The 24,570-nt window shown below is 42.6% G+C and overlaps 2 protein-coding genes across 5 annotated transcripts in view; one reads left to right on the top strand and one right to left on the bottom strand.

Annotated features, from left to right (window-relative positions):
• Positions 1 to 312: 312 nt before the first annotated feature.
• LOC141780800 (neurogenic differentiation factor 2-like) lies at positions 313 to 6,590 on the bottom strand. The gene is made up of 2 exons (XM_074656192.1): positions 6,126 to 6,590; positions 313 to 1,414 (listed from the first exon to the last, which is right to left on the bottom strand). Exon 2 carries the CDS (start codon positions 1,405 to 1,407, stop codon positions 313 to 315), a length of 1,095 nt encoding a protein of 364 aa, XP_074512293.1. The 5' UTR covers positions 1,408 to 1,414; positions 6,126 to 6,590.
• Positions 6,591 to 18,964: 12,374 nt separating this feature from the next.
• Positions 18,965 to 24,570, top strand: part of ppp1r1b (protein phosphatase 1, regulatory (inhibitor) subunit 1B) — a 28,003-nt gene continuing 22,397 nt past the window's right edge. For all 4 annotated transcript variants that reach the window (XM_074656203.1, XM_074656204.1, XM_074656205.1 and 1 more), the window contains exon 1: positions 18,965 to 19,381. In XM_074656203.1, coding sequence (XP_074512304.1) covers positions 19,106 to 19,381 — 276 coding nt within the window. In that variant the 5' untranslated portion in view covers positions 18,965 to 19,105. The remainder of the gene's footprint in view (positions 19,382 to 24,570) is intronic.

Below are 24,570 nucleotides of genomic sequence, written 5' to 3' on the forward strand. Positions count from 1 at the left end.
ACACTTTAAAAAACATCAAATTCCCTCATCATCACAGGTCTTGGTATATAATTTGTTCATCAAATTTCCTTTTTTAGAGGTTTATTTTTTTTAAAAGCTGGATAGAATCAGATTGTGGGTGTCCACTACATCTCTGACTAATAGCAAAAAAGAAAAGCAAAATAAATGAAAGTAAAACACACTAATGACAACGAGTGAAACATCTCTCCAGAATACCTAAATCCTGGCAGGGTAAGCTTGTTATAGAAAGTGTGTTATAGATTGTTGATTGCAAAGGGTTAAAGACGCACGATGCATGGGGCTTATTTGATTTTAATTGTGAAAAAACGCGTTGAGTTCATCATACACGGGGGCCCTGTCGTGGTGTAAGTGCATGTCGTGGTAAGGCAGGACGTTTTCCGAGTGAATGCCGCTCCGAGGCCCCGAGGGGCCAAACACCAGGTTGTGGGCCCCTGCGGGTCTGGATCCAGGCAGGCCGGAGTAATGCATAGAGTAGTGGTACCCCTTCTCGTTATCTGGGGATGTGGTGCCTTGGTGCTTCAGGGAAAAGTTGCCATTGACGCACACCGGTGGGCTGAGTGGCCCCTCGTACTCAGGGCTGTTATACTCCGGTGATGCGCTCCCACCGTACTCGTAACCCGAGTATCCGTGCGTCCTCAGCGGATGCGAGTTCGAGCCCGCAGCCTGGCAGTTCAGAGGACTGGCGAGACGCGCGCACTGGTACGGGTATGAATGCATGGAGAAGGAGCCGGACGCATATCTCCCTCCGTCCTGACACTGCTGCTCGGTGAGGAAATTGCGTGAGTTGAGCTGCAGGCAACCAGCCACCAGGTTGGTAGTAGGCTGAGATAAACCTTTGCAGAGAGTCTGCACGTAGACCACCAGGTCTGGCCTTTTCCCAGAGCGCAGTATCTCCGACAGCGCCCAGATGTAGTTCTTCGCCAACCTGAGCGTCTCTATTTTGGACAGTTTTTGCGTCTTGGAGTAGCATGGAACAACTTTACGCAGATTGTCGAGCGCAGAGTTCAGGTCGTGCATGCGGGTCCTCTCGCGCGCGTTGGCTTTAGTGCGCCTCACCTTGGAGCGCTCCACACGCGCTGGAGTCATTTTGCGCTTCTTGGGGCCTCTCTTCTTGGGTCTGTCTCCATCTGCTGCATCCTCTCCTCCTTCGTCCTCCTCTTCCTCCACCTCGTCGTCGTCGTCGTCGTCGTCTTCTCCACCGTGCTCGGACTGCGTCCTGCTGCCTCCTCTCAGCTCGGATTCCTCCCCGTCGTCCAAAGTGTCATCCTGATCGTCGTCTTTGAGTTTGGAGACGTCGTCGTCGTCGTCGTCAGTGTCCTCCGCCCAGCCTGCGTATTTCTGCACGTCTGGAAGCAGCGACGGGTCACTGAAAAGCCTCGTCAACATTGTGGCTCTGGAGAGGAAATTAATCAGAAAATGAGGCCTCACAAGCATATAGGAATAAAAAAAAAAAAAACGATGACATTTCTTATCATGACTCCAGAGGTTAAACTTACTATTACGCACGTATAAACACCTGGATATTGGAGCTAAATCGAAATTCCACTGAAGATATTAAAGTGTGAGGTCAATAAAAGTCATTATTAGTGACGTTCTGTTATAAAATATACCCGAGTCGTTATTTTTTTCCCTAAAGGACAAACAGTGTCAATTTGGGGGAAATAAAAAAGTAGAGAGCTCTTCAAGCTTCGCATTGAGTTACAGCCAGACGGATAAGCAGCGACGGGTCACTGAAAAGCCTCGTCAACCTCTTGGAGAGGAGAAGAGAGAAAGGAAAGGAATCGAAAAATGAGGCCTCACAAGCATATAGGAATTAAAAAGACGATGACATTTCTATCATGACTCTGAAACCCTCTGACTATCCTCCTGGGAACCGAATTAAAAAAAGAGTCTTCCAATTACTTTTTTTGTGATTTCCTTCCTATTTAGGGTTAAAAGAAAATCTTAACAATTTAGGCTTTTTAAACTTTATTTGTATTATACTACAGGACTATTTCTGTGTGAAAAGACTAAAGAAAATGAACAGATTATGGCTATACAGTGATATTAAACCAAGAATACATTCAAATGTATAAAAAAAAAACACATGCCATATCACTGGAAAGCCTAGGATGTCCTCTTTACAATACACCAGGGGTTGATAGAGTAGGTCAAAAGAGTAAGAGGATATGCATGTGGACAAAATGTCCACTACAGAGGACACATGTCAATGGGTCTCAGGAGGATATAGGAATAAAGAGACGATGACATTTTTATCATGACTCTGAAACCTTCTGTCCAAGGCTGGCGAAAAGTCATTTTCGAGATGGTCCCTTTGGAATATCTCACAAATATATTATACATGCCAAAGTAGATCAGTTCCACAATATTTGGCAGCCCTATCTGAATTATATTGGACCTGATCTCTCTTCCATTATCTCACAAGGAGTCTCTTGAACATGAACTCATACATCCTGTGACATCCCTGCACTATGGACTATTTCCTATATGACCTCCTTTATACATTTTTTTTTATCTGAGCTGTACCAGTGTTTGTTGTTGTTTTTTGTTTTTTTTGTTTTTTTTTTTTTATTCTTATTGTGTTTGTGAAAACAAGAAAACCCAATAAACATATTAGTGAAAAAAACCAAAAAACATTGTGGCTCTGGCGATGAGAAGAGAAAGGGGGAATCGAAAATGAGGCCTCACAAGCATATAGGAATAAAAGAACGATGACATTTCTATCATGACTCCAAAACACAGAGGTTAAACTCACTATTGCGCACCTATATCGAAATTCCACTGAAGATATCATTGGATTGGAATAGCTGCACTCTTTACATCCGTCAATCCTCTAACAAATCCTCATTCAAATACCATCTACTGTAAGAATACATTACTTAAGCAGCTGATCGATAGTCCAGTGTTATATGGTCATTTATGGTTTTTCTTTTGTTCCTTTTCCCTGATGATGATGTGCCTTGAGGCTTTAAATGGTTGTGGAAGATTGTGTATGAATGTGAAATGTATATATGTTTGGAAAATTTGAATGTTATAGTGTAACACAAATATGATGTTGTGTATCCTCCTGGGACCCATGTGTCCTCTGTAGTGGACATTTTCTCCACATGCATATCCTTTTACTCTTTTGACTTACTCTATCAACCCCTGGTGTATTGCAAAGAAGACATCCTAGGCTTTCCAGTAATATGGTGTTTTTTTTTAATCAAGTTGAATGTATTCTTGGTTTAATATCACTCTACTGTTAATTTTTGTTCGTCTTTTCACACTGAAATGGTCCTGTGGTCCACTCCAGTGGACATGCTGTAAAATAAAAAATAAAGTTTAAAAATCCTAAATTGTAAGATTTTCTTTTAACCCTAAATAGGAAGGAAATCACACAAAAAAAGTAATTGGAAGACTCTTTTTTTACTCGGTTCCCAGGAGGATATATGTGACAAATTAATGTACTTGATTTCGGACCCCATGCAGGAAGACTAGCTGGTGGTATCAGCTAATTGGGATTAAAATAAATAAATAAATAAATAAATATCAAAGTGTAAGGTCAATAAAAGTCATTATCAGTGACGTTCTTGTTATAAAATATATCGTTATTTTTTTTCCTAAAGGACAAACAGTGTCAATTTGGGGGGAAATAAAAAGGAGAGAGCTCTTAAAGCTCCTCGCTGAGTTACAACCAGACGGATCCACATTTAATTCCCTGCTGTCATCCGTGTGCCCTGTCGCGTCCTCTCGCAGCGGGTCCCAGCATCAGGGGCCACATTACAGGTCCCATGGGGACCCCCACTTTCACTCCTCCTGACGCCCATATATATACAATCCTGGCTGCATTCCAGCACTATTCATCCTACCACACCACACCGTACACCTCATGCTCCTCAGAGGAGGAGGCAAAAAAAGGGGGATTTTATTTAATTGATAGGCTGTAGCTCCGTTTAAAGTCACGCTTTGATTATTAAATTAACGCTCACAGACATCGTCCGAACTGAAGCTGTAAAAAAAAAAGCTTTGAGAGCAATTTTAATATCAGGGCCTTTAAGAAACAAGAACCAAGAGCCTAAAGAATTATTATTCATAAAAAAAATATGAAAAATATCTAACTTTGAATAATGTTATATAATAATAATAATAATAATAATAATAATAATAATTATTATTATTATTATTATTATTATTATTATTATTATTATTATCGTAATAATTATAATAATAAATATATATTTTTCCAGGCAAAATATGCTTCTAAAATATTTCGAAAAAATATCTCAAAATCATTCTATAGGCTCGGTTAAAAAAGAATCCACAATTGCACTTAATAGCAGCTAATTAACTATTAGCAATTAACTACCAAGAAAACGTGCTAATTAATAGCCTCCATCTAAAGTGAAAAACAAATTGATCAGCCTACCACTTGATTAGTAAGTGCAGTCCCATCCCAGATAAAAAGACTAGACAGAGAGAGAGAGAGAGAGAGAGACGAGGTGATGTTTGACAGCTTCAATAAGCCTCCATTGGCTTCCTCTCTAACATGTTTCCATCTATTATTCTAGTGCAGCAGCAGCAGACAGACATGCAGCTCCATAGTAAGGTAGGCTGTGATGGTTGGCTAATTATCTCGGGGGGTGTGCCAGGGGCAAAATCTAGTTTTTAAATCTCAGGCTCAGGAGGTTTGCTCAATTAGAAGCAAAAAAAAAAAAAAAACACACAACAACGTTTAATTAACAGAGCGTGCAGCTTACACGAAATAGATTTCACACATAATTCAGTATGCACGAGTGCGTAATTTCAAAGCACTTTTTTTAGTCGCTGATAACCTTTTACAGATGGAAACCTGCTTGTATCCTTTTAGCCCTCGTTAAATATAAAAAATTAAATTATTCAATCAAAAAAAGAAAAAGCTGTAACAGCAGGTTTAAACAATGTTATGTCGAGATAGATTGTTGGAGATAAAAACTAGACAAACAGAGATAAATCATGCCTGGCTGTCACAGTCAATGGCGTTGTCCCACCCTTTTCATTTGCTCAGAGATTGAACGTGCAAATCATCGACAAAATCATCAATAAATCTCCCATTAAAGCTCGAGGACGTCCTTTTCACGTGATGTCAAAATCCTCCACAGATATTCTGATCTTGCTCTGCTCTTTTGTTTTCACTGATTCAGTGTCCAGACGCAGGAATCTCTAAATCTAATTAGTGTCCGATGTGATCTATTTACAGCCTCATGCATGCTGCTGCTGTATAAAGAGACTATACTCCAACAATCCTCTGCTGCTTGTAAAGGATCCTGGAGACGCTTGCTTTGCCTTTTTTTTTTTTTTTACTCGAGCCTGCATGGTATCTGATCTTATCTTTTATAATCCAGGTCGATTTGGATGTCAAAAGTTGAAGGGCACGCAGAGGAGGAGCAATGGGGAGGTATTGGTGCGAGCGCGCTCATATAGGGAAATCATAAAAACGACAAAACATGGAAATGCCTCTCATATATCCATTTATGATTTGTTTTTGTTGTTGGGATGGGACTTCAAAGTGTGCCATCACCAGAGCAAAAAGAATCACAGACATATGGAAGGCGACTATAATAAATTAGATTTCCATATGGATCCATGCCAGTAGATTTTTATCTTACAAAACTGTAAATAGATAAATGCTTTAATTCACCAAAAACATGCTGTTTAAAGTAAAATTCAGATGACACCCAATGCATTAATGGGTTCATCTGTGCAATTAGATTTCCATATGGATCCATGCCAGTAGATTTGCTTTTTATCTTGCAAAACTGCAAAAGAGAAATGCTTTAATTCACCAAAACATGCTTTTTAAAGTAAAATCCAGATGACACCTAATGCATTAATGTGTTCATCTGTGACAGACTATATAAATTACATTTCCATATGGATCCATGCCAGTAAATTTGCTTTTTATCTTACAAAACTGTAAAAGAGAAATGCTTTAATTCACCAAAACATGCTGTTTAAAGTAAAATCCAGATGACACCCAATGCATTAATGTGTTCATCTTTAGATTAATTTTCTCCTCCATTTTGGACATCCAGGATTTATTTTTAATAATGTTCATTCTATTGTTGTTTATGTATCCAACTTACCTCGGCTCGAGCTCTTCTGCAGGTGATGGAGAGGCACACACACAGAAGAAAAAAAAAAACGCGCGCTTGAGTTTCAGAGCATCTTCAGGGACCCGCACGAGCGAGCGAACCACCGCTCCTTGTCAGGTGTGCAAGCAGCAGAGAGCGCGCAGCTTTCTTCCTCTCACTGATGATTTGCTTGTTTTAGGTTTTGGTGCTTCTCTTCTCTCCTCTTCTCTCCTCTCCAAGCAGCGCGCGCACTCGAATAACCGGAGCTTGCGGAGCGAACGTGCTTCTTTGGTGCGTCTGTGCACGTGTGTGTGTGTGTGTGAGTGAGAGAGAGAGTGCGCGTGTGGCAACCGTGAGCTACCGTGGACGGGGTTACATACCAGCTAAGACTGCGATGCCAGCGCCCATATGGCTGGCACGTCACCGGCAAGAGCCATCACATGAGAGAGGGTGATTGACATGCGCCCGCATTCAGAGAGATTTGCCCGCGGGGGGGAGAGAGAGAGAGAGAGATGGAGAGAGAGAAGGAGGAGGAGGAGGAGGAGGAGGAGGGCTCCGCCATCTGTCACCGCGCTAGAGCTCACACAGCCAGAAAAAAAGGAGGAAAAACAGAAGAGAGAGAGAGAGAGAGAGGGAGAAAAATAAAATGGTGGAACAACAAAACTCATCATTGTTGACCTGCTGCTTCAAGAGATGGAGACCTCTTCTTTTTTTTAATATATATATATCAAAACCTGTGAATTTTCTCATTCACCTGCCAAACTCTCACTCGTCAATGTTTTTATCCAATTTAGAGGAGAGCTGCGCAGATATCCCAGCAGTCACCGATTAATAGAGATATTATAGGAGGTAAATATACTATTAAGTGTGATAAGGTCACATATACCATGAAGCCTTTTATATGCATTAAGTGACAATACAAGGCCCCAAGACAAATACGTTTCTGCTTTAAAAGCATATCTATAAGCTCTCTAAAAGACTCTTTTCTCATATACAAGATAATACAATAATACTGCATGGAGCCTATTATAAAATAACATTATAAATAGAGCAAATGAAAGGTGGCAGCAGTCACTGATTAATAGAGATATTATAGGAGGTAAATATACAATTAAGTGTGATAAGGTCACATATACTTTGACTCAGGGTGGCCCATGAAGCCATTTTAAGTGACATTACAGGCCCCAAGACAAATTTCTGTTTCTGCTTTAAAAGCATATCTACAAGCTCTTTAAAAGACTCCTTTCTCATATACAAGATGATACATTAATACTGCATGGAGCCTATTATAAAATAACATTATAAATTGAGCAAATGAAAGGTGCTGGGTTTACCCTCCATCACATCTCTGGTTTCAGTTGGGGGTAGGGGGATGGGATGCATCATAAGTGCATTAAGGCCGTGGAACAGAAGGCATATTGTTTATTTATTTACCTAATTGGATCAAATTATGCTTCGATGTATTCAGAGGAACAACAACCACAACCAATTGTGATTTGTTCTGACTCCTGTGGGCACAACACCGGCCGCAGATGACCCACATTGCAGATTAGAAGGTATAATATCACATATTGGCTTCTTCTGCTGCATGCGTGGTGTGTGTGTATGTTGGTGCATCATGAGGTTAAGTGTGAAGATCAAATGTTTACTGGTAGCTGTGTCCGAATGTGTGAGGTTTGCCAGAGCTGGTGCTGCTGGTGTTTTCCAGCGGGCGATGCTGAGTGAGGGGCGCCTGCAGGGGCGAGCATCAGAGAGAGTGAGACCCAGGTGTGCAGGCCCACTAGGGATGGATGAAAAATGAGGAGGAAGGGGGGTGGGGGGTTGTGGCTGTAGTTGACAGGGGATTGGTGCTGGCAGGAGCTGGCAGAGGTGCCCAAGATTTAGGAGGAGGCATGTTGGCACATCAGCTGCGAGAATTCCTCGCCACCAGCATCCCGGTCGCTTCAGTTTGTCCGCTTTGCTGCATTGTGACCATCCCAGCTCCGAGATCTCTCTATTTAGCCGACATTAGTGGAGTTAATGTGGGCGAAATGAGCTCGGTGACCACCAAGTCCAACTTGGCACAAACACACCCATTGGACTGAGGGAGCAGGGACCTGGAGGCTGAGAAATAGCTGATAGAAGCTCATCATGTCCTTGGGCCTGCATGGATCACCCCTACATCTCCTCCGCAGCCACAACGGAGGGAGCGTTCGGGGGGTTGCGGGGTCATCCCTGGGGTCACCAGTAGTGTGGCAGCTGTGGCTAGGGAGCCGTGATGCCGCACATTCACTAATGTGTCTCATCCCTTATGGGATGAGGGGATGGTAACCTGGCACTACCCCAAACCATGGTGGGGTGATTGTGTCAGTGTGTGTGTTTGCGAGCTTCACCGCCAGCCAAATCGGTGCCCTATCCTACCTCAGCTGCAGTGGCTGCGGCCGTGGAGGGGGGGGGGGCTGATGCTTCTCAACAAGTCCCAAACAACCTTCAGGTCACCTTGCCAAAATAAATGCTAAATGTCAACAGTGTGGCTTTAGCCAGCGCCGGGCTGGAGGCGACTCCAATCAGGGAGGCTTTGATCTGATATTGAAACGCCGAAGGAGAGCTTGTTTGGAATTATGATATTTTAGAAGGACTTTGCATCCTGTTTGTTTGCGGATTAGTCTTAAGTAAGGGCCACCTGCTGTGCTTTTTCATAGGCTAAATACATGCAATCAAAAAATGCAAAAATTGAAGCGCTTTCCCTTTAAGATATCAAATTCTCCATCACTCTTTTTCCTCTATGGTCAAATGACACCCAATAGCCTCTCAAAGTCATCAAGCCACACCTCCGTACCTTTGTCATCTCCTCCCCGCCCTTCCTCCTCCTTTTTTTCTCACTGTCAGACATGTGAGGTGATGACCTGCACTTCACTTGTCTTTCTGGAAGAAGTGCAAACTTCTGCTGGCACAAATATGAAATACAGCACACACACACACATCCACACACCCACACACACATTCACACACCCACGCACACACACGCACAAACAGACCCTCCCACCCCCACCAGACTCCCGGACCCCATCTGCACTCTCCTCTCTCCAGCCCCCTAATTGCATATGCACAAATGCAAATGCCTATTAATTAATTACTTGACTAATTAGTGCAGTGGTATTTTAGAGCGATAAATCAAGTGGAGATGGGGCCGAGGACGGCGGGGCAGGAGGAGGGCTGCACGGAGCATCGACAATGAACCCACACCAGAGGGAGTGCTCCTATTGTACAAGTCCTGTGTGTGTGTGTGTGTGTGTGAGTGGGAGAAGAGGGTGTGTGTGTGTGACTGGGAGAAGAGGGTGTGTGTGCGTGTGCACACTGGAGCTTCTGAAGTGAAGCGGCATTTAAAAATGCTGAAGAGCCCGAAGAGGTGACTGAGAGAGGTGAGTATTGAAAGAGGAAGGTAGAGAGAGGAGAAGGAAATTTAAGATGCATATGACCTCTGCTCTACCAACTGTGTTGTCTCCTGGCATGTGGCCAAGCTTGCATGCACCTATTTTCCACAAAGCAGAAACCCTCAGCTACACCTACTATGACTGCTCCCACTGATGCATATTTATACTGATATTGTAAACCTTGTACAATAGTTCAATGAGCATAACAGTTGGCAGCATTTACGCAGTGATACTGATGTGATAATTGTGGCATCTGTGATTGGGAGGTGAATAATTCTGGCAGCCTTGGTAAGTTTGTGTATCTGTCTATGTGTGTGTGTGTGCGTGTAGCTGTAGGTGTGCCAGGCCCCCACCATAGGTACCCACGGAGATCTCCGGACTGAAATATTCATTCTTGTTTGCTCGCCCAGACAGTGTGGTCCTAATTGCAGCATCAGAAAGCTCCACCTCTCCCTCTCGTCTGTCTTGGCTGCTGTGGAGACAAACCTCATCTGGGAGCAGGATGCCTCTGTAAGTATGTGTGTGTGTAGGTGTGTGTGGGTGTGTGTGTGGTGGTGTGCATCCTCCTACATGCGTCCTCCTTTCTAGGGAGTGGAACTGGTAGATTTGTGCTTGGCTCCCACACTTTCATTCACAAACACAGAAAAAAAGCACATTTTCAAGGAGTGTTTTGTCAAATTCATTCATCTAATTCGCCTGCGTGTCACATTTTCTGTGTATCTTCAGCTTCATGCCTCGTTCACTCTGCTTGTTGTGTTGGAGTTGGGTCGACTATTGATCTCTCTGTCAACATGTCTGTCTGTCTGTCTGTCTGTCTGTCGGTCGATCTGTCGGTCCACAGGGTGTGTGTGTGTGTGTGTGTGTGTGAAGCTCTGGAGTTTTTCATCAGTTCCCGTGCCAACCCGACCCGTGCCTGGCCAAGCTGAACCATCTTGTGGGATTTTTGGCTTTTAATTATAGTAAGAGAGGATTAATTATGGCAGTGGAAACAAGGGGCCATGCATTATTGATGCTATGAGTGAAGGGCTGGAGGGGGTAGAGGGTGCTAATTAAATCACTGCCCTACTGCCACGTCCTCCTCTGTCTCTGCCTCCACCATGTCTTCCACCTGCTACATCTCCGACACCCCACCCTACTTTACTGCTCACACCCACCCACACATGTATTGTCACTCACACAAACACTCATACTCCTGTTGTCATTTCTCATGTTGTTTTTCTGTCTACTGTTTATTTTTTTTAAAGTCTACCTCACTGAAATCTCCAAATCAAAGTTTGAAACTACCCTCACCTTCCCAGGAATCTCACACCTATTCAGTGTTTCCTTCATCTTCCTCATGTATCACAAGCTTTTCTCTCTGTCTCCGTAGTGTCTCTTGCATGCTGCCACATCTCGTTGATAGTGATTGGTACATCCATTCAATGTCTCTCAGTGGTGACATGTTTTAAATTTGCTTCCATCCTAAATGAGCGCCTCGGTTTCAATTTCAACCCCCATTAGGAAAGCTCCCTCCAGTCATCATGGGATGAGTCTCTTTAAGAGCCAAATGTAACAAAAGGCTGCCATCTACTGGACTTTATTTATAATGATCACCTTTTATCATTTCCTCTTTTTTATTATTTATTATATAGGTACAGAACATATGACAAAATAGAATAGAATACAAATAAGATAAGATAAAATAAATAAATAAAACAACTGAGTACATACATATTAATTCATAGGATATAGTTGACAGAGAGCTGATAAATTCATGTCAGACGATACATTATGCCAATAAAGAAAGAAACCATGTGGCATAGATAGCCTGCTGCACCCGATTCGACTGTTATCAGGCCTTTAAATAGGCGTTATCAGTCGCTATAAGCACCATAGATGTGGGTCATTGGGGGCCTACTACGCCTACTACGTTGTAAAAGTGAAAGTGAAACTTAAAAGCAACACGTTCTAACATGTTGTAAAACTGAATGAAATGTCATGTTTTGAACACAAACAAAAACTACAACTTCTTTAGGCTTAAGCAACAAAACTACAACTTCTTTAGGTTTAGGCAACAAACACTGTAAAATAGGCGTTGGTGTAATGGATACCAAACTTGTGACCTTAGTGATGCTGAGTGAATGAACCCTTAGATGATGGTTCTATGAATGTCATTTACAATCTCCACAGGTTGTCCGGTAAGAACATGAATATGATGACGATGTATCAATTAGTCCAGGTCACACACACTCTCTTTGAGATACCACTCATTTATTGATTGAAGATGGTTTTTTAAATCCTTTTGTGAATAGTATGGATAGTGAGGATAGTGAGGATAGTGGTTATTTCTCATGGACGCACAGGAAAGACCATATCAATAATAAATAGAAAAGAGTCCAGAAAGGTGCAACACTGATACTGAGCTGAGTTGGAGGACAAATGAGGCTTGAGATCTGCACAGAAGGTGATTGGAATAACAGCACTCTCTGATCATGTGAAGACCATGCGCCAAGCCACAGACTATTGGTCCGTGCATGTGATCAATGCATGGGCTGGTGAGGGGATGCTTTTGGTTAAACTGCTGCACCTTCTGAACAAACACCCCTTAAGGAGTTTCACACTGTCTATACTACAGCACCAGACGTTCACCTCTGCTCCTGTCATAATTACTACGGTCACTAGAGGTCGCTCTGGTGTTCTTTTATACCTTCTTTCGGTGATCTACCATGTGAATAGATGATAAAACCTACTAGTAGGCACAGTAGGCCCCTACTGACCTACTTCACATCACATTGCAATTTGAAGATACAGCATGTAAAACTTTAATAACAACTACCTAGAACACTGAGAAAATAGGATTTTAGTTTTAATATATTAGTTAAAATACACATTTTAGTCGTGTGCCCATGCAGGTTTTCACTCAGTCCTGTTACCCTAACACATTCCCCCCCTCTAAAAATTTGGGTCATGTCTAGAAGGGAGCCCGCAAATTGTAAAATCTGATCTGAAATCTGCAAAAGCTTGCAAAACCTCTCGCAAGACTCGCTGCCCGATGACCTATCCAAACCTTAACTATTCAAGGTCAATGCTTAACCTTAACTATTTGAGATCAATGGCTTACCTTAACAATCTCGCAAGAGTTTCCCCAGTTTGCTGGCTCCCTTCTAGAAACTACCAAACATTTGGGACCTTACACAAGTCACATGATCAACCAGGAAGGCCAGAAGCAAGTTCTCCCACTCCATTTTCTGTATGTTGGATCATATTGTAAGCATGACCAAAGATGTCAATTTCAACCTACAGTCCTGTTATTTAAATGATTTCTTAGATGTTTTTATGTTTGTTAAGAGTTTTGGTAAACCACCCAGAGGTGCTAAGTGTTCTCATGCCAGCATTGATGTCATGTGGCTTCATCTCATTGCTAATACCGTGCTAAAAACTCAGTCCTGTTACTTAATGAACCATCTTCCACTTAGAAAAACCTTGTTAAAAAATAACTAAAATAGCCTGAGATTGGCCATTGCACGTTTTGAATAGTTAATTAAACATCTGTGATGTGTTTTGTTGTCTATCTTTACTGAAGGTGTACAGACAACTGTACATTGAATGAAACCTTCAAACAGAATCACTGTTTTTCTTCGTAGTAAAAGAAGCAATTGTGAGTTCAACAAGGTCTGATGGTGGTCTTTAGAGTCCAGTTTGGAAACCACACTTTCCTTTCTGTTTAACCTTCCACATTGATGCCATAACTAGTCTTCTTATCTGCCGTCCTTCTTGCTTTCTTTTCTTCATGTCTCTTATTCTTGTTATTTCCTCTCTAAATTCTCAGAGTCCCATCATGCGCTGTGTTGTCCCAACACATTCCAGATGGATATTGGCTCCCTGGCGTCTGACACTGAAATGATAACAAGCTGAGCAGGTAATCCCTGTCTGTCCCTTTGTTTTTCTGTTTTTCATGTACAGTGCTCAGTGCACCATTTTGGGCCAGGAAGAAGCTCTCTTTCAATCAGACAACCTGGCTTAAAGTCAAACATCCACCCTGCTGAAACAGTAAGTAAAACATTATAGATCTGGGTTACATAATAATAATTTATATAGCGCCTTTCAATAATCCCAAGGACACTTTACATGGAGGTAGGGAGACAAGACAAAACAAAGCAACTAAACACAAGGACAGAAAAGGTAAAGATAGCTGGATAACTGCAGTTATTGATGACCAAAGGCCTGACATAGATGACATAGTTCTTCATTGTGCAAATTATAATTTAAAAAAATCAAGTAGTATAAATCAAAAAGCGTTAAATAAAAAGCCTGGGAACAAATCGCAATTACAGGAAGATCAATAAAATGTGAGTTTTAGGAATTAACACAATGTCCGAAGCTGTGTCTGACCTCTGACCTCTGACCTCTGGATGGAGACACAGATAACAAAATAATCAATAAAATTATAATTTACATGGCATTCTAAATTGTAATTACACCAACAGGACAGTAGATGGTGCACGTGCATCCTCCATCACCAACACAGTGCAACACAACTACACAGCTGGTACTGAAACTGACAGTGCAGCTTTCCCAGGTGTATAATGTGACTGTTCATGCGAGCGGTACCTGTTTATTGTGTGATGGTATGTTATATAACCAGCTGGAGGGGGATGAGTAAGGAGTCAAGTGTTGAATGACAGGCAGTGCCCCTCAACCGCATTACAGGACACCTGCTTTGACGGTACAAAGCCTCTCTGTGATCCTGATTAATGGACTATTTCACCTTTTGCAGCGATGTTTGTCCCTGAAATCTCTCCTGTGAAGGTATCATCTTATTACTGCTGCAGCACCTGGCAGGTACCCAGAATTAGGTAGCATGAAAGAGAGGACTCTAGTAATGTTTGTGATATATTTGGCTTGTTCCTTTTGTTTTGAGCTCATTCAGAATACATACCCAGAATTCATTTTGGTCTCTACAGCAGGTCAGGTATCATCTGTAGGGGGTCTGCGGGGCCTTTGAGTCTCTTTCATAACAGGGAGGCTTTTGTCGGCTCTTGCCCCGCCGACGGTCACATGGTGCAAGATGCCAGTTTATGAGTAGATAGAATTACAACCTTTTTCCTAATCTGTCTTTGGAGCTGGCTCGGAGTGTCTCCACTGTGTGTGTGTGCATGTCACACATTTTGTACAGCGTGTCCCTGCTTGCTGCTGGAGTTATTATCACGCTCTGAGTTCTCAGGCTGCAAGTGTGATCCATCTTTGAGCAGTTTTTCCTTTGGTTCTGCCAGCACAGTGATTTAATGACATGCCTGACACGAAATGTACAAACACAGTGAAGCGCAATGGAAAAAAATTTAGAAGGAGGCACATGTGGGCCTTCATATATACAGTAGATGGGTTTAACCGCAATATCTGTAAATACGCAATTAGAGCTGGTGACACATCAGGCTTAATTAGAGGTACAAACAAATACAGACACTCCCAGGGGTATTCAAACCCACAAACACTGTGGAGCTGTGGTTACATAACAATCTGCAAATAACAGATCAAACATTAACAAATTAATTAAAGGCAGCATCAGGACATTGGAAATATCAAGATCAGCTGACATGAAAGTTGTTTTTTTGTTAATCCATTTAGGCACAAATGAGTTCATGAAGAATATCCGTTTGGTTTCCAATTAGAGCGATTTGTTCTACTTGTCAGTGTGTCAGCAGCGTGGAGTAATGTTGTTGTTAATGTGACAGACGGCCCGAGGAATTTACAATGCCTGGCTGCTCCGACACTTCTGAAAGCTTACCTGACAATTTGTCTCTCTAGTAATCCATACAGCAGAGCGGGGAGGCTGCTCGTTTTTGTGGTGCAACATTTTTTAATTTTTATATTGCTTCATCAAAGTGTTTTCCTTCTCCATAAAGAGCTTCACATTTTAATCTAACCTAACCCCCAACTGCTCTTGTGACGAGCTGAGAGGGCAGAGCAACCCACCAGGAGTACATATTGTTGGATTTGCCCAAGAACAGAATGTGTCGTCTGAATAAAATCAGATTTACCGGTGCCCTAAATCTGATTTTCTGGTGCTCTAATCCAGCCAGTATGTATTAGGATGTGTGCTAATATCCTTTTATAGAAATCATTGCATGTGCATCACACTTGTTTAAGTATTTTCTTATATGCAAACAACAGTGCAGCACATAGCCTACAAGTTAACGCTGTGTTTATGGTAGCAACCTCTTTTCTGATCAATTGTAATTAAATCAATGATTTTATTCTTATTCTCTTTTTTTTTGTAATCATACTTGATTTCATCTTTGTATTTATTTGCAGTTACTTTCCTCACTAAATCTGCAAACCAAAGCTTATTTTGCCGGAGAATTGTGATTATTTTTGGAGATTAAATCTCATCTTATATTGGAGTCTGGGATCACAGCTGATCATCATGTGCCAGACTTGCACTCGCTTGTTTAGTCTGTGTTTCACTATTTTCTTGTTATTTCCAGTTTTATCATGGCTTGTCCTCCTAGGTTTGCTCATTGGGGTTGCACAGCAAACTCTTTCTATACAGTAATACAAAAGTTGAAGAGAATAGAGAAGAAACTTAATTGTCCAAATGTGGACCGTAAACAGTCACAGAAGCAATATACAGGTCTGCATATGGCAATAAAATATTTAAAAAACTTATTTGGAAAAGGAATTTTGCAGGACAATGTGGTTTACTTTAAAGATTAAGTTAACAGCAGCTGAAATCATGTGTAAATCTCACCTTGCTGCAATGACGCAAGTGTACTCCAGGATACAGTTACTTAATTGGATTTCTTTGTAATTGCTGCCAATATTCTCTTGTTTTTAGCTGTTTTCAAACTATTCCACTTGCAGGTTCTCAGTGACAGCAGGGAGAATAGAGAGAGCTCTTCTGATAATAAAGGGATAGTTTGCGTGTTTTGGAGTGGGGTTGTATGAGGTACTTATCCATAGTCAGTGTATTATCTACAGTAGATGACGGTCGGCACGCCCCTAGTTTGGAGAAGCAGACAGGAGTTACCGCACAGGAGCAAAGCAATGTACCGCTGTGTACGGGGTCAGCAGCAAAACGTCAATATCAGTTTAAAAAATCAATATGAGTTTAAGTGTACGCTATATTTAGAATATTTTTTTCCAGTTTACCTTACTGTCAGACAGCGATAGGCTACAGTCTATGTTTCCGATGGGCAACTGAAGCCTTTATCTATGCTCTTGCCAAAGCCACCAGTCTCTTGCCAAAGCCATCAAACAGTAATTTTACATCGCAGAACACAGGTGTTGCTGGTCCACCGCTTACTCGATCACTTAGTTTGTTTGTTTTATTGTGTGACTTTGATTAGTTCCGATTCACCAAAGTCACACAATAACACAAACAAACTAACGGATTGAGGCAGCGGTAGACCTGCAACTCCCGTTTTCTACGAGCTGTAATTACAGTTTTTTTCAATAGAGTCAGGTGGCTTTACAGAGAGCATAGATGGATACAACAGCTTCAGTTCCCCGTTGAAAAGGGTGGTCTGACGACGAGGTAAAGCGGTGAAAATATTCTAAACATAGGGTACACTTAAACTAATATTGATTTTTTTAGGTGGCTATAATATGTTTTGCTGCCGGCCCCGTCCACAGCAGCACATCTTGTGCGTCAACTCCTGTCTTCTTCTCCAAACTGGGGGCATGCCGACCGTCATCTACTGTAGGTAATACAGTACATATAACCCCACTTCAAAACACCCAAACTATCCCTTTAAGCCTTCGATCTTGCTGGCAATGTTCAGCATATTTGTACAGATCACATTCAGTCCTGAATCTCTATCTTATTTGTTTGGATGGAGAACAAAGGCACTGGGGTGCACTTGTGTTTTTATTATATCCTGTTCAGAATCAGAATCTCTGACTCATAAAAAAAGGGCTGCTCCTCACTCCCTGATTTTTGTTAGTTCAACAGTTAATTATTTGACAATTGCTCAATCACTGGTTTCATTGAATGCTGGACTTGCAGTGAGCCTATTACACGTTCCTCATGATTCATTGCGCAATTCCTGCCGAAGTTATGCAACCGCTCTGGCAACACAATCAAATGGCAGCGGGTGACTGAAAAAAAGGCTTAATTTCTTCAGAAACATTCAGCTACTACTTAGGAAGTCTGTATTTAGTCTAGCTTGTCATAAACCTTTCAGAGATGCAATAATGAGTTGCCACCTGCAGGCATGTGGAGGTGGTGCTTTGCTTTTAGACAGGAGTGGCTTTGTATTAGAGTAGAACTCACAGAAAAACCCCTTTAAAAAATCAAATCATCACTGAATTACTGAATAAATAACACGCTGGCAGCTTCGGCTTGCTCTGACCGGCGGGATAAACACTCTGTTTAATGTGTTTGTGGACTCTGTAAACACCAGTTGCACTCCCAGGGCACCAAATATATACCTTGACCTTCCTCTCTGTTCTGCCCACTAAGCCCCTCCGGCCACCTCACTCTTCCTCCTCCTCCTCCACCTCCTCCTCCTCCTACACCACTCCAGCTATCTCCTTCATTCCAGCCCATGCCAAAGCTCAACTCTGCCCCGAGGCCAAATCCACCGCTCGTCACTGCTGTCCAAATCCCTCTGCCGTGTGAGTGAAATAACAGCAAGGTCCTGATAATAGCACTGGAACATGGCCTCCTCTTTCTATTCCCTTTGCGTTGCCATCGACAATCTGCCTCCTCTCTCGTCTACATGCACCATTATCTGTCTGCATTTTTGCATTTAAAGATCTTGATGTCGCATTTCCACTGTTGTTTTATTATGAAGTATCTCATTAGATTTATACATGCTGTTTGCAGCTTAAAAACATTTTAATGCATCAGTTATTGATGAATCTCTACAGGATGGAGGACAAATAGACAGCCCGAGCATTTAACTCGTAAAAACTCATTGAAAATCATTGGTCATAGCATCACATATAACACCACCCAGACTAATAAATCGATGTACATTCCCACTCTGCTACTCCACGCATCTCTCTTCTTGTTTATCCCTCCCTCCCTCTATCAGCATAAATCTCTCATTCACAAATAGAGGCCAAAAGAGGCTCAGCTGATGAGATGAGATTATTTTTTTTTCTGATTACAAATCAACCTCAGCTTAGATAGCTAGAAAAAACACAGCCGCTTCCCCTCCACCCCCCGTTACATCCTCTTTCATCTCCTCCCCTATTCGCTCTGGCCCGTCCCCCTCTCTCCTCATATCTCCACCTTCTTTTGGCCCTTGGTCCCTCCCCCTCCACCCTCCTCCCCACCCACTTCTCTCCCTCACAGCCACATCTGAGGACGTGCTTCATTCACTCCAGCTGCACAGGTTGTAAAGGAAGGGGAGGAAGAGGGATAACAGCAGAGGTAGAGGAGAAACTGCTGGACAGGGAAAGAGGACAGGAGGTGAAAAAAGAGAGTGCTCAGTTTGTTGTTTTTACTGAGAGAAGAAGGGAGTCAGAGGGTGTGAAAGAGTGAGAGAGGAGACAAGTGTTCAGGAGTGGGAGGTTCCTCCAGGGAGGTTATAGTGATCTTCGGCAGCGACCCCCTCCTCTCCACTGGGAGTCAGACCTCCAGGATCCAGAGCCATGGAGCCCTCTGTGTCGACCGAGGTCAAGGGGGAGCCCAAGGAGAGGAAGAAGATCGGATTTGCTGTGTCCAACGAGGTCGAGGGAGAGCCCAAGGAGAGGAAGAAGATCCAATTTGCTGTGTCCAACGAGGTTGAGGCAGAGCCCAAGGAGAGGAAGAAGATCCAATTTGCTGTGTCCACCGAGGTCGAGGGGGAGCCCAAGGAGAGGAGGAAGATCCAATTCGCTGTGCCGGCCTCTGTGGCCACCAACCTGGACCCTCGGCAAGTGGAGATGGTGAGCAGGCGGTGGGCAGATTGGTGTTTGACCCATGCAGGGACAAATCAATTTTGTGTTTCTGAGGATTCAGTTTTAGCTTTAGCTCTGACTTGTGTTTGATTTAAGCAGTTTCTTATTGGCTAATTACTAGGGCTGCCCTTTCTTAGTTGACTAATCGCTCGTTTTGGTCTTAGTCGACTAAGATCTCTTTAGTCGATTAGTAATTTTTATGCCTTTTTCATGCTAAATGACTTATTTCAAAGAAACTTGAGCACGTCTCTGGTAAACACGAGATTTAATGTGGTGCTTTTGTGTGATTCTTTGTGGAGAAACTCAGTTTTACAGATCTGGCGATTAAATCAACTAATAGATTAGTCGACAAAATCCTATGACTGTTAGTCGACTAAGAATTTCTTTCTACTGATTTCCCCTCTGCCTTCCACTCAGTCATTCAAAGGGAGGTGTTGTTTAATGTAGCAATGAAGTGCTGCACCATTACTTACAAATGTCTCCACTCAAGAACATCTTCACCCTGCGTCACCTTCTCTCTGCTTCCTCTCATTTCTGACAAGTTTCTCACGTTTGAGAAATTCTGATGAAATTTCCCTCTCGCTGTTTCCTCATGAGATTAGCGCCTCGCTGTCTCATCTTGACCTGTTCAACAGTGTGACATTGACACGGATGTCATTATCTTGAAGCTGTTTTGCAACAGAGCAGCAGCATCAAGCCCTTGACATTTTGTCGGTCACGTAGCTGCTGCCACTGTTAATAATTACGCTTTTTTTTGTCTTTGTCACTCTTTGCATGTGAGTGACCTCTGTCATCTGACTGACTTGCTTTGCCACAGAGGTGTCTTATAACTGACTCAGCGTATCATTCTGTAAAATGCTCATTTGACAGGAATTGACAGGGAAACTCTGATCTTTCGTTTTTGTCTCCAGTGCTGATGGCTCTTATTTTAGAGCAGAGGAAAAGTGGGCCAAAGTAGGAACCGTTTGGTAGATCGAGGCCAATGGCTCATCCCTCCTGAGAGCTCCAGGAGAGATGGGGCGGGGAAAGCAAAAAGAGAGACTATATGAAGGAAAGCAGAGAGAAAAAGACACTCTGGGTTCACCTGTCTGAGGTCAGCTCCCTCAGTAACTGTCCTTGTTTCACAGCTTGCTTTTAAAGAGCCTTTTGATGAACTAGCATAGCCTGCAACCATGCTCCTGACTAACCATCATACACTCTCATAACAAGTTTGTTTGTCTGCGAGAAAGTGTGATAATTGCACTCTTCCAGAGCAAATCTTTTTTACAGGCCTTCCTTGAACCAAGTGTGACTTTCTTGCCTTACATTACCAGCAAAACAAGTATTCTCATCTCACGTTCTGATGCTGAATTATGACTCGCTAAAATGGAAATGTTTTGCAACACTTCACGAGACACTTTGCTCTCCTCCTCCTCCCCCTCTTATTTTCTCTATCTCTAATGCCCCGTCATCACGCTCTGAACTCTATCATCTCTTCCAAGAACCACAGGATATCAATCTGCCATATGCGAGCTTCATATAATACAAAAAAATGATCTCCTTTCCGTCTGTTTTGGGGAGGACCTTATTGCTCAATCACCTTATGGTCAAACAGTGATCGGCTATATTTAGGCTGGCTCTCCTCCAGCAGGCTGACCCTGGCCTTTATACCTTCAGATAGTTTGCTGAAGCTTCTGTGTCAGCTTCTGTTTGGGAGTTTATTCAAACACCTCGATGTTTCAAGAGCATGAAAAATATAAAGCCTCAGGTTTGTTCTATTTTGAGGTTGTGATTGTCTGTGCAGGTGGATGATTGTTGCGCTCAAGGGGAGTGTGGGAAACTGAAGGGCGTTCAGGGGAGGATGTGTTTATGTGTGCTTAAAAGCAGATAGCATCTACCCGGGGCTGATGGGATCCTCGAGGGACGTGTGGGCGGCCAGGAGGAACGGCTAACGACACTCATTTCATCCCCCCTCCTACGGCAATTACTGTCGCCCACAAGTCCGTCTTTGCTAATGAGTTGTAATGACTATACCATTCTTCCGAACTTGTTACACAATCGGTGACTCCTCCTTATACTGTTCTTTCCGATGGCATTTAAACCCCCAAAACCGCTATCGACCGGGCCTTGTTACTATGGCGACGGGCTGCACAACTATGTCGCCCAAAGCTCCCCCATAGTTGGCATATAAAAGGTCAACTTTAATGGACAGCTCTGTCTGTCTGATAGGTTGTTTACGTCGGCGCTGTTTCGTGTTTGTGGATATCTATGTGTGAATGCTCTTTGATGGGTCGGGTGTTGATGTGAGAGACGCTTCCATTCCTCCCACTCAGTGAAATGTTGCACATTGTGGGAGACAGGAGCAGCTATTTGTACATGTCTCAAAGGTGTAAGATATTCTCACCGGACATTTCTCACCTGTTTGTGAATGTTTACTCCAAATCTACTTTCATGTCTGCAAGGTCTACTATAAAAAACCCTCTTATTTACCCCTGTTGGTATTTAGCTATACGCAGACTGTCTTGGCTTTATTTAAGTTTTGAGACATTTGTTGCTTGCATCTTCTTCAGTTGTAGGTAAATGGATCATTAACAATGTCCGGGTGCAACGTATCCTCATACAACAATTCATATGACATCTTAGGGAAAGTTATTCCTTAGTTTTCGTGCATTTTTCCTACGAATGTCTAGCAACACGTATCAATTTCCGCTTGTTACACGCTGCAGTCTTTTCAAAATAAACTTCCGTCTTCACAGGAAACAACTAGGTTTAGGAAAAGATTGTGGTTTGGGTTAAAATAATTACGCTTGAAATAATTGGTTAGGTTTAGGTAACAAAACTATTTAGTTAGGTTTAGGAAAATATCGTGGTTTGGGTAAACATAACTACAGAAGTGGCGTGACTTAAGTACGGAAGTTACATGACAAATAAATCATACAGGACACGAACGCCACATCTATGACGAACACCGGTCTCTGAGGTGAAAGTTCAGGCTACGTTCCAAATCAAATACTTTTTCTTTCTACTTTTAGTATATACTGCAGCTGCCCTTACAAAGTACATACTGTTGCGTAGTATGCATACAATTGGGACATACTACTTCGTCATAACATTGCGCCTGGAACTTTGACCCTCTTGCTCATATATCTGGGGATTGTGAGTCAGAATAGCCAGAAAAGGCTTGCTGGCTTGCATACTGCAAAATTCAACCGAATGTAGTGAGACATCCTGGTATTTTTAGCATACTGCATTTGACATACTATGTATTGGGACATACTAAATCTTTTTCTAGCATATTAAATAGTATGGTAGTATGGATATTGGAACGCACAGCTGGTTTCACACGGCACAAGAACGCCGATCTCCTGGGCGAAAGTCCGGTGTTTTTGGGGGGTATTTTTTGACCCACCCATACACCCCGACCTCCTCCCTACGCAGCGTTTGTTGCTCTTTGTACTCCCTGGTTCACGATTACATGGATTGCGATTTACAGTGCATTACTTTTCGTAGGTATAGCTACAAATGGTGTAGAACAGCCTGAGCAGGTTACTCAGGATAATCCACTGAACTCACTGTGTGCACATTTCTACTAAGCTTCTCCAAAGTTTTCTCACCTCGCTGACAGATGTTTTCTCACTCATTCTAAGAACATTTAAGTTGTGTAAGCCTTTCTAATTAAAACTCAAGCCCTAAAAGCGCCTTGGCCCGAATTGTTCATGAGCGTTTGTCATCATAATATTCCCTTTGTTGTTTTCCAACGCCATCTCTGGCATCTCTGACCGTATCCACAGTTATGTCCTTCCCCTCCTGTTATCTTCTTGAAAATCCTCCCAGAACAAACAAGTTTTTTTAAGATCTCTTTTAAGTCATCTTCAGAGAGGTCATAAGCAAAGTTGTGGTTTTCCGCAACAACAACACGGAGAAAGCACATGGCTGTGTTTACCATCCCTACCCCCCGCTCCACACACACGCACACTCATCATCAATCCTGCGTGCTTTGGTAGTGATGTAGGGTAATGTGCGCCACGGACGAGGATTAGGGTCATGATGCAGACGCTGCATCCTTGATTCCCTACAAGTCTGCCTCCCTGTGGACTCAATGAGCAGACATCGCTCTATGTTTCTCTTCTCTCTACTCAACCTGATCTGGACAGCTCGTGTTGATCCTCTGAATAGATGGGAAACACAGAGTATGAAAGGGAATATCAAAGGGCAGGAAAGGGCATCAGATCCAAAGCCTTCCAATGGCTTCCACATTAATCTATATTAAACCTAAAGGGGTTATGGAGGACATCATTTAGTTTCCCCTGCCCCGCCCACTCTCCCCACTCTATCCCTCACCCTCCCCAGTCCAGCCTCTGGGTTAAACGTCAAACAGCGACCTTTGGTGCAGCTCGTGTTTGTGGGTAAACATTAGCAGTCTGGGGGACTGTCAACATGCACTTCCAGAAAGAACATATTGTTGGATGGCACAGAGCATGCTGGGATGGGGCGAGAGGGTGCAGTGATCTTTCCTTCACATGTGGACAGTCAGGAATGTCACTGTAGTGGTGTGACTCAGTTTGCCCAATGACGTGAGCCGTCGTATTTATGAAAATAAATTTTTAATGTTCCTTTCAAAGATGCCCAGAGCTGTTTGTTGATGTTTGTAATTAGGAAAGAAATTATTTAAATAAGATGAATTGCCGGAAACCACAGATTGTAATTACAGTTTGGACACAATCAATGGACCTCTGTCTTCATATGTGTTTGTTCCTCCCTGGTTTTGACAGTCCAGGCATTTTGATTAGTTAATAGCTCTACAGAAACATTTTCATGTTCTGTATCTGTCTGCAGCAGTTTAGCTCAACGTTTCCTTTCATGTTCCTTTTCCACTCAGTTTTAGCAGTTATGTGCACAAAAGCCTGTTTATTCCATTCAATCATTTATATTCTCCTCTCAAAATCATGTTGTCTTAGTGATGTATTAAAGCTGCAGTGTGTAACATTTCGGGGGATCTATTAGCAGAATTAGCTGTAAAATTAAAGTTTGCTCCGGCCGGTGGGCGGTGTTTTCTTTTGGCTTGACTATAATTCAACATGGCGGCCGGGTCACAAACTTTTTCATTTTACAGCTACAGTACACGACAAGATGTTTCTGAAAACGAGGCAAGAAATAGTAATTACAGTAACAGAATCTTGAATAATATTTGATCAGCG

Source organism: Sebastes fasciatus, chromosome 13 (genome assembly GCF_043250625.1).
Source record: "Sebastes fasciatus isolate fSebFas1 chromosome 13, fSebFas1.pri, whole genome shotgun sequence".
In the NCBI taxonomy this organism is placed as follows: Eukaryota; Metazoa; Chordata; class Actinopteri; order Perciformes; family Sebastidae; genus Sebastes; species Sebastes fasciatus.